Genomic DNA, 11,003 nt, shown 5'->3' with positions numbered 1-11,003 from the left:
GAAGGAGTTGTTCCGAGTTTTCACCCAATGCCACAAGGTGGGATCGAACCCGGCTCCTCTTGCTGCGAGGCGAAAGTGCTAACCACTCCGCCACCCCACCATATATTAAAGGGACTAACACTCGAGAACCGCTAATACAGTCTGTAGGCTTAAGAGCAGACCAAACGCTCAGAAAGACGGCAATAGAACAATGTGATGAAAGACTAATAGCGATAACCTCACGAGACATAGTGGCTGCAGAAGATCACTATCATAAGTCGTGTTACAAATACTATACAAGCTAGAAACCAAAAAATCAAGATGTTCAACTGGATTCAGAAGAGGCCGATCGATACAAAAGTATTGAAAACAAAGCTTTCGCGGAACTGTTTCACGATCTACGCCCAATTTGTTCTCTGCATGACCTTACCAAAAAGGTTATATTATCTATGGGTAATAACGGAGTAGCTGATCATGAAGTATCTGACTCGACTAAGAATAACCTGCGCCGAAAAATTTAAATTGAGTTTGGAGAGTCCATATATTTTTTTTACGTTAACATAAGAATTTTCGTACGACAAGACTCGCTCTCAGAGTCGTACGTTTGTTTAATGTTAAAGTACGAAGCGAGAGTGGAAGCGAAGGAATCGCTATCTTTAACTCGTGGAGCAGCTTTAGCACTTCGAGAAAATATTAAAAATACTGTCCAAGAACAAAAATGGCCTCCTCACCCCAAAGAACTGTCTTCGGAGTACTTAAATATACCTACAAACCTTACCGATTTCTGAATAATTTGATTGACGGTAAAAGGTTAACGTATTCGGATCGTATCTACAGGATCTCCTGGTCGATAGCCCAAGACATTATTTACGCTGTTAGTTCCGGCCAGGTAAACACGCCAAAGCATTTTCTACTTCCATGGGTCTTGAAAACGTTAACAGGGAATGTTGAGTTGCTAAAAATAATCAATCGCCTTGGCCATTCTTGTTCCTATTCAAGGCTAGAAGAAATAGATACATCATAATGTATCGAAAAGCTAGATAATGTCGAAAGAGAATTAGTTACGCTTTCCAACAAAATACACCCAAATGTTCCTACAGTATTAGCATTTGATAACATTGATCGTCAGGAAGACGTTTTGAGCGGAGCCGATACTTCCCACCGCGTAAATGGAATAATTGTTCAACGTCAATCTCTAACGTGCAATCCTCCGTTGCCAATAACCAATGTAAGGAAGAAAGACAAGAAACGTACACTGCAAATCTTTTTGACACCTAGAGAGCACATAAGAACACCTGGTGAACACATTGACTGTTTGCAGATGTTTTACAGGCGTTCCTTATACGTTACTTCAATGTTCTTCACAAAAGTTGAAATGTTCTACAGATGTTCCAGATGTTATCTATATGTTCCACGAACGTCTGATGGACATGAAACATCTATGGAACGTCTATTGAACATCTATGGACCATCCATGGAATTGGAACATCTGTGAAACACTTAAAAGTTCATTCTTTATGATATTACGGAATAGTGAAGCAGTTTAACCTGTAATTTGTTTAATAAATATTAACTATGTTTTCTAAACTAAATTGTTTAATTTGTTTTAGCATATTTTTCATTACAATATTATATTGTAGTTTATATAATTTCAATTAAATTAAACTAACAGCTGTAATAAAATTTTTATGTTTAATTTGTTCATCCGCACTTTCATTTTGATGACGGTCAATTTTCACAAGGGGCACAACAACGTAAAACAGTGGCGTAGACAAGGGGGGTTCCGTGTCCACCCCCCCCCTTGGGCCTATCTTTGACTGTACTAAATTTCCGACCCCCTCTTAATATTAACATACTTGGACCCCCCTTGGTGAATTTCTGGCTACCCTACTGACCTAAAATTAATTGTTTGCGCACTTTCCCTCAGTTATGTTCGGATAGATCAAATCCAGGGTGGCCTCCATGCCCCCCCAAACCAATTGATACTTTTATTTTTTACTTTTTTTCCGCTGATTTGCACAGTCAATTTGACTCTTTATAAGTGGTGTGTTCATTGAAACATCATTTCCTTGGTAATTCTCTGTCGGAGCCACTGATTCAAATCAAATTTCATCCACATTTTTAAAAATAATTGCAAAGCGATTTCTCGAATCTCGTGACTTGGAAAAACGTTTCGAATAGGCGCTTCAATAAAACCCGCTCTCCTTTTACTTCCCTTTATTAATTGTAGAAAAGGTAGATCACTAATCTTAAAATTTCCTCCTTAAATCATGAGACAAGAACTAAAAATATAGCTTGCTTTTCTGGGTAATCTCATTGTTATTCCTCTTTGTGGAATAACTGAACTGGTTTTATTGTAAAGCCATAGTAAGGCCTATTACCCTATTAACATTCTACACTTTATATATATTATTAATTTACATCAGTACTATATAAGGGTGAGTAAAGTCGTTTTAATACTAAACAATTAGCAGTTCAATCCGTTTTATTTCGTTAGGAATCAAACTTTTAAATTTTGCGCCTCAATTTCGTTAAAACAGTGCGTCAAGGTACAACCAATTTCGACTGCTCGTCGAAGTTGGTCGTGGTTAAGGTCAGAGGTACATTCTTGCCGCGAAATGCGCGATCATAAAGATAGTCTCCTACGTTTTGTAAATTTTTGTTAAGTTCGTAATATTGCGATTGGTATTATTTATTAGCATTCAGTGATTGTTTTTAATGGAAGATTGGTCGTAATTGTTTGTAAATATTGCACATTTTTATTTTCATATTTAATAGCGGGTATGATTCTAATTGCATACAAAGCCTATTCACATGTTAATGCGTCAGCTAATTTCGTTAAACCTTGGTATAGATTTATGTGGTTTTACTATCTGGTGGTCAATGTAGAATTGCAATTCATTTTTAATCAGGATTTTGTTATTGTAGAAATGGTATTTGTTGCCCTATAGATTTTACTTGCCAAATAAGAAAATCTAAAATTTAAAAATGCAAGACCCAAGTGTATTTCGATGTGAAATGTGTAGTTTTGTGTGTACTGATATTGACTCGTATAACAAGCATATTTTATCACTTCACAGAAATGAAGGTTCATTTACTATGTCCTGCAAAAGTTGCCCTTACAAAAGCACAAGCTATGCGGCTTTTAGAGTGCATTGTAGCAGGCAGCACAGAAATCTGACTAACCCACAACCAAATGTTCCTAACCTAATTGTGCCTCCTGATAATATTGACGAGGATAGTGAATTTAATTTTCCCTACTTTGAAAACATTGAATTGGAAAATGAAGAAGAGAAGCAACGTTCTCTTGCCCTATCTTTGGGACAGTTTTTCCTCAAACTAGAAGCCAAACATGGCATGAGTAAAAGTGCTATAAATAGTATAGCTTTAGAAATACAGTATTTACTAAATGAAGTTGGGGGTTTACTGAGAAAAGAAATAGGCATTGTAATTGAACGCAATAATTGTAACATGGATATTAACAGTGAGGTTTATGATTCACTATTTAACTTCACGGAGTTAGTCAACAACTTTTTAAATGACAAAAAGAGAATTAAGTTTTTTAAAGGAAATTTCAACCTGTTGGATATTAATCCTATCTATATGGGTAAAAAACTTAAAAAAGTGAAAGGGAAAATTGCTCAAAAATCTTTTTATGGGTACACTATACCATTTTTGGAAAATTTGAAAGCTCTTATTAAAACACCTGATGTTAATTTTTGGGTTTTTAACACTCACGCAAGTGAAGATTTGGTTCTTAGAGATTGGTGTGATGGTTCCTTTTATAAAGAACATTGTCTCGTATCCCCATGCCTTCAAATTATTCTTCATGTGGATGACATTGAGACCGTTAATCCCATTGGTGTACACAGGAAAGTTCATAAACTGATTGTTTTTTCGTACGAACTGGCTAATATTCCACCTCAATTTAGATCTCGTTTACATACGAAACAACTTCTTGCTATAGCAAAATCATCAGATGTTAAGCAGTTCGGTATGAAACAAATTTTAACTGAATTTATTGAAGCATTAAATAACTTGAAAAAGGGGTTAGATCTATTTAATGATGGTAAAATATTTACTGGTTTATTGATTGGGACTCTAGCAGATACACCCGCACTGGGCCAATTATGGGGTACAAAAGAAGGGGTGGCATTCGCTAGAAAACCATGTAGTAGCTGTGAAGGAGAAAGGCCACAAATATTTGAGAACTTTAATGAATCGGAATTTACTTTGCGCACGACTGAGAACCATTTAGAAAACTGTTCAATTTTAGAAGAAATAGTTTCCAAATCAGCTAAACAAGAATGGAGCTCAAAGTTTGGCATAAATAATTTGAGCCCACTGTTCATGATTGAAGATATTTCGTTAGATATTGCTGTGCATGATCCTATGCATGTTTTATTGGAGGGTGTCATTTTGGTAGAACTTAAAGTTATGCTACATAATTTCATTTACATTGAAAAGTTTTTCACACTATCCTGGTTCAATTCTCAGGTGGAGCTTTTTGATTACAGCTACCTTGAAATCAACAGTAAACCAACTACGATAGATGTGCAGGCATTTTCTGAAAAAGGAACCATTTCTCTTTCTGCTTCTGCATGTTTGACAATTTTGAGTATTTTACCTTTCATCTTAGCTCAAAAAGTACCTTTTGATAACACTAAACTGTTGAATTTCAATCTTTTGATTGAAATTGCATTTTTAGGTACATCCCCTTTTGCTATAGAAAATAGTGCTAACCAGTTAGCTGAAGCCATAAAAATTCATCACGAAAACTTCATATATGAATACCCTTATGTAAAATTAACGCCTAAATTTCATTATTTAGTACATTTTCCTCGACAACTCCTTTTTTTTGGGCCACTGAGACACCAATGGTGTATGCGGTTCGAAGCTTCGTTCAATGTTTTCAAAGGAAGGAAATGGGGGTCCTTTAAAAATATTGCCCTTAGCATGTGTCGGTATCACTTGCTGAGGAGTTGCTTTTTTCAAAACAATTGTTGTGGGTTACCAAATGAAAACTTCTTATACAGTAGTGATGAAATTAAAATTTTAAAAGAAGTTATTGTTTGTGATTTGGAGGAGGATTTAAACTGTATTTGCACGCCTTTCTTTAATGGAGATTGGGACCCAAATGTTGGTACTGTCTGCATCCTCAAAGAATTGAAAATGCATGGTCATGTATATAGACCCGGGCTGACCTGCTTAAATTTAGCCGACATTCAGTGTGAAAATCCAATTTTTGCAGCTATAGACTCTATTCTGTATATTTCGGGAAAGAAATTTTTTGTAGTTCGCAAGTCTACATCTTCTTGCTATGTTAGACACTTAAATTCTTATGAAGTAGAATTTAGTGAATCCAAAGTAGCTGCGAGTTTTGATGAAATTGCCAATTCTTGGCCAGTCCCATTAAGAATTTTTTCTGAAAAATATTACGTTACCAATAAATATTCTTGCTTTATTAATTCAAGAATATAAATAAGTTTTAAATAGTTTGCTTTAAAATTTTTAAATTTAACTATAGCTTTTCCTGAAAATTAAAATTAAAAAGAAATTAAAATCAAGTACTGTGTTGAAAAAGAAATGTATCATTTCATACTTGGGAACCAAGAAATTGTTTAGAAAATAATTTCCTTGAAATATTCTATTGAGTACTTAATATTATTTTTGAATTTAAAAGGTGTCCAAACTAGTGTAGCTGCTTTCATACGGATTATTTATCCATGTAAAGGTTGCTTTACTAGTACATTTTCATAAATGCAATTAAATATAGTAATTTTTATTGTGTTAACAATTTTATTCAAATTTTATTTTAATGCCAGGGTATACTTAATTTTATAAAACACATCCATAAAAAATACCAGTTCCTTTAAATTTAGTTCCTAGTAATTATGCTTTTTTAAGTTATGAGTTCTTGTACAATATTTTGTTCACCAATCTTCCAGTCGCTACTCAAGTGTTTACATATTCACAAACATTATGAAAGACAATCGAGGTATTAACCGAGGTAAATGTAAGGAGTGTGTAGGGGAGTGTGAAGACTATATTAAGCCTTCACTACAAGATGATTTCAGATGCCTTTATTGCTTATGTCCTCCTACCAAACATGAAAAAGGTAATTTTCAAGAAATATAAATATCAATAATGCCTGTATTATTTTACTTTCTTTTACTGCTCTAGTGCCATCTACTGTATATCAATCTCTAGAATCTAACTGTAAAAGTAATGTAACCAAACAAAATATATCCGCGTTAAATGTGGATGCCAGTGATGAAGATTTCCTTAGTAAGGCTTAAACTTTCATTCCATACATATATTTCTACAAATTCGTAAACATACTTTTCGTAAAATGGTTTGGTGTTTACAGGTACCCCATGTCCACCCACCAAAAATGATGCAAATAATGAAATTGAAAAAAATGAAGCAGTAAATAACGATGAAGAAAACTTCTTAGGTATGATAATTTTGCACAATTCCCTTGACCTTTTGTTAAAATTTATTCTTGATTCTCCAAATATTCAAAACTATACCTCAGTCAAATAGACATTTGTCTATGAACAGAAGCACCAAAAGTTTCTTATGAAAAAAAAATATTTAGGATTGGTTTAGTTTTATTGAAACTTACTGAATCTAGCACATAAATTTTAAAATAGTGGCAGGCGATGTTAATCATCTATATTGTACTAAATTGAAGTCATATTAATGACTTGACCAGTGTTGGTCTAAAATATCCAAAACCAAAGAAAAAGGTAAAGAGAATGGGTATATTTTTTCATTGATCCTTGTAAAAAAGGTTGCAGACTATTTTCAACCCCAATAGTCTTGCGCATGTTAATATTTTGACAAGTGATAGCTTGAGCCATAAATATATTTAACAATGAATATACAACTGTATATGATGGCCCTAATACAATGTCACTTTTTAAAGGGCGGTATAGCCTATGATCAAAGTGACTCGTTTTACGTATTTCTAAGCTCCAATCAGGAGAGACTAGGAAATGACGTCTCATGTGAAATGATGGAGTTGACTTTTAACGCTTAGAAATTGGTGCTTTTTAGTTTATTCCTTCACTCATTGTTCTACCTTTAAAACCAAAACAATATTAATAAAAATATTTAGAAAACATCAATTACTAGCAAATTTAAGTCATAAACTATTATTTCCTGTGTTTTTCCAAAATCCCTAACTCAAGTTAGGTTACTGAGCTTTTACTCTATTTATTTTTTCCCCCACTATTTCTGAACACGTGACTAATGCCATCACTAGATAAGCTCCTACCCTAATTCTAGGTTTTACCAGCCAACCATATCGCCGCTGTATATTTATTGTTAAATATATTCATGCTTGAACTGAATTAATATAATATTGTTGAGAGGGGGGATGAGCTATTGGGCCCACCCATGCACTTGGACCATTATTAGTATTGAACGGGGTGGACAAACCAAGCACTTAGACCTAAGGTCCATTGTGCATCCCCAGAACCTTGACTTTATAGAGAAGTCCTATTGCCGACATAAAACTAAGAATTTGCCTGGCCTTAATGCTGGAGACATTTTGTCTCCAACTGGCAGGGGCGGATTAACACTGACGGCGGCCCTAGGCACAATATTTTGGCGCCCCATGGTTTTGATTTCACAAGACGTTAGTCAAGTTACAGTCCGGAAATCAACTTTTTTGAAAACTAAATTTAAGGAGTAAGATAAAGAAATGATACTACTGGTTCGATTTCCCTCTAACGAAGAACTTTAACCTTAACGCCACGACCAATATCGCATTTTTTCATGTTTGAATAATTGTGCAACAAGATTACTATCTGCCCAATGTAACGATATTTCAGCGATATTTTTTTATTAAATTCTATGAAAAATAATTTAAATGTGAACTGTTTAACCGTTTCTTTTTATTACATTAGTTTATCTAATTTTCAATAACCCCATTTGAGAAAAGGGAAAACCGTTATCCGAATTTTGGCGCCCTAGGCACGTGCCTACTGTGCCTAATGGTTAATACGCCCCTGCCAACTGGTGCATACCAAGATGCTCGAACCTTCGCGCAGTGTATTAGTCGCAGCTACAGAGGCGGTTTCCTCTGTAGAGCAGGCCTTTCAAATTAGGTCATCATTGACTCCAATGACACTTAAATGTCAGAGTTGGCAATGGCCTGTAAGTAAGCCAGTGGCCAACCCTAATATTAGTCTTAGAGAGAGTAAGCAACTCTCTCGACCTCTGCTGAGAAGGGCCTGCGTGTAAGGGTATTACGTAATAGTAATAGACCAGCTTGATACACTAGTATTTAAGTTTCTAACACAATTTGCTCGGAATATTTAAGAATGAGGTGTCTACACAAAATCAAAAATAAGGTTTTATTATTTTCTGTGTCTGAACTTTCAAAATCAAACTATTCAATGTATAACTTAATCCTAGTATAAGGGAATTGATAATGTGGCGTGTGGAAGGTTTCTTTTAATTGACTTATCTGCGCTTATATATATGCCTAATGTGGTTATAAAGGGACGTGTTTTTTTATTGGAGCATTTGCCTTATGTTTGTATTTTTTCTTCTTCTCTCTGTAGCTAAACAAACCTCATTTACCTTGCATTTTAATTTAATAACTTATCTAAAAATAAGCTGGTTGTGTTAATCATTTAGTACCAAACCCCAGGTTGTAATGCCCCAGCCAGGGTTGGCACATTTTGGCCAGGGGTGGTAAACCCTGTGGAAAATTGAATTTTTCCGCAATGTTTTCCACTTCCAATGGGAAAAATATAGTAAAAGCTTAAGTGATTATAGTTTATTGTTTTATCAAATAGATAAATTAATTTTCATTATAAATTTAGAATATAATAACTGTTTAAATAAATACCCCAACCCGACTCTGTTCGGTTTGCAAAATATTTGGGTTGGGGGTTTTTTTCCAGTAGCGTTTTCTCACCCCGTACAATCACTACAACCCTGGCTTCAACCTAATTTAGTTCTAAGTTATCACATATTAAAGGTTTAAACTAAGAAGAAACTACTTCACTTACCAGGCTAACACCATTTTGATTGACTTAAACATTGCTAACTAACCGCGTCATTACATACTTGATACTAGATCATTATGTACATGTAATAAAAACCCAAGCTATAACCTTATTATCATCAGGTCTATTACATAGTATGTTTTATTCCATTTGAAAACTAGTCATCTCACACCTTCACTTTGGGGAAATCATGTCAATACCCATGTAAGGTGGGGTGGCAAAGTGTTTAGCATTTTCACAAAAGGAACCGAGTTGGAACCCAGCTTGTGGCATTGGGTAGAGTGTGCATGCTTCTCCCCACTGGTTAAAGACGTTTTCCTCTGAGGTCTTCGTTTCCCCCTTTCCATAAAAAGTTGCTGAGGTTAACAGTAATAGTTAGTTAGCTTGCGTGGCATGTACAGCTTGTCACAACCCTCCTAGGTTACCGGTAAATAAGGCATTAAAAGTCACTTGCTGACTTGGGCCCAGGCCCGGACTGGCTCGGGTAGCTAACCGGTGATTGCCGGTCAGGTCGGAGCCAAATCAGATTGGGGCCCACACCCCCAACTTTTAGAGGCTATGCACATCTGGGGCCGACACGAATTCATAGGCAGTGGCAAGGGCGTATTTAAGGGGGAGTTTGTGACATCAAAACCCCCCCTGAAATGAAATCCTGGATACGCCCTTGGTCGGTGGGGCCAACTACTAGCCAGTCTGGCCCAGCTCGTGGTGCCTGGGATATTAGCCTAGCTAATTATTATTTAACTATAATTGTTATGCTATAATGTATTGTGAGGTCAGTAGTTGGTGCCAACAACGCCCCTAGCCACTAAGAGACTCCTATCGGGGGAATGGACCTATATAGGCTCTGTTTGAGCAATCGGGGGGAGGGGGGCAGTCTAAGACGTTGATTAAGAGAAGTTTGGGGCAGATAGACTTAGTGGCTGCGGAATATGTTGGAAGGCATCACCCTTGTAAGAAGAAAGTCTTTACTTCGTTAATAAAGTCGATTTAATTACAATAAGCACGTGAGTAATACTAGCTTGCTACCTATTTAATGCCAAGACGCTGTGTGGTATCTGATTACCCGTGTAATACAATACCTTCTTGATACTAAACCATAATGTTATAAAACCCAGGTCATAACCTTATTATCGACAGGTCTATTACATTTTAAACTAGGCCACTAGCTAGTTAACACTATGCTTTTTTCCATTTGAAAACCAGCAACCTTAACCAGCGAAAAATTACTTAGTTACAAAGTTTCAAGTGGATGAGTAATGAAAAAACAGGTAGAAACCTTTCAAAAAGAAAAAGCTATAGTCTAAATTTATTTGAAAATTAAAGAAAACCTAGTATAAAACACAAAAAAAAAGCTGTTTTTAGTAAGGGAAAGTTCTATATATTCCTGTTTTCTCTGTTAATTTCCAATAATTCCTATAATTAATTTCATTAAGTTGCAACATTTTTTATAAATTAAAAAAAAATGCTGAGAGCCTTATGTTATCCAGAAATACCAATTTTTCAACTTAAAATTGGAGGAAAATTACTATTTTAAATTGGCTGGTTTTATTTTACTTTCATTTGACTAAACTAAGATTAGGAAGTTAATGCGGTATAACCATTTTAGGTAGCTTTAAATTTAGAATACTTGAAACTGGCCCAAAATAAAAATAAATATTTTTAAATTAACTGCATATATTTTACTTTCATTTAATTAAACAAAACTCAAGAAGTTTATAAAACAGTATAAACGTCAGAATATGGAAGTTTTATATATAAAGACACTTTTTAACTTGGAAATTTATTAAAAATGATCAACTGATTATATTTACTTTCATTGGACTAATAAATTTCATAAAGTTATTAAAATAATATGAGTAGCATCTGGATTCTTCTGCTAGTGTCTACATTGGTCTCTTGGTACCTATTACTACACGAGGACTGTCAATTGAAATAACTCCTATATTCTTTCGCTTTATAAGACCTACACAAATAAATTTCGCTTGATCTCGTCTT

At 34.9% G+C, this 11,003-nt stretch overlaps 1 protein-coding gene across 1 annotated transcript; it reads left to right on the top strand.

Annotated features, from left to right (window-relative positions):
* The first annotated feature begins 2,997 nt into the window (after positions 1–2,997).
* On the top strand, positions 2,998–5,460 carry LOC149945212 (uncharacterized). The gene has a single exon (XM_090176430.1). It carries the CDS (start codon positions 2,998–3,000, stop codon positions 5,458–5,460), a length of 2,463 nt encoding a protein of 820 aa, XP_090032556.1.
* Positions 5,461–11,003: the final 5,543 nt, after the last annotated feature.

The sequence above is a fragment of the Leiobunum rupestre genome, chromosome 5, assembly GCF_980474605.1.
Source record: "Leiobunum rupestre chromosome 5, qqLeiRupe1.1.hap1, whole genome shotgun sequence".
NCBI lineage: Eukaryota > Metazoa > Arthropoda > Arachnida > Opiliones > Sclerosomatidae > Leiobunum > Leiobunum rupestre.
Note: the sequence above shows the minus strand (reverse complement) of the source record. Positions and strands in the feature narration are given on the sequence as shown.

Excerpts from the sequence above, each read along its gene's own strand:
- LOC149945212 (XM_090176430.1), top strand. The coding sequence starts at position 2,998 with ATGTGTAGTTTTGTGTGTACTGATATTGACTCGTATAACAAGCATATT.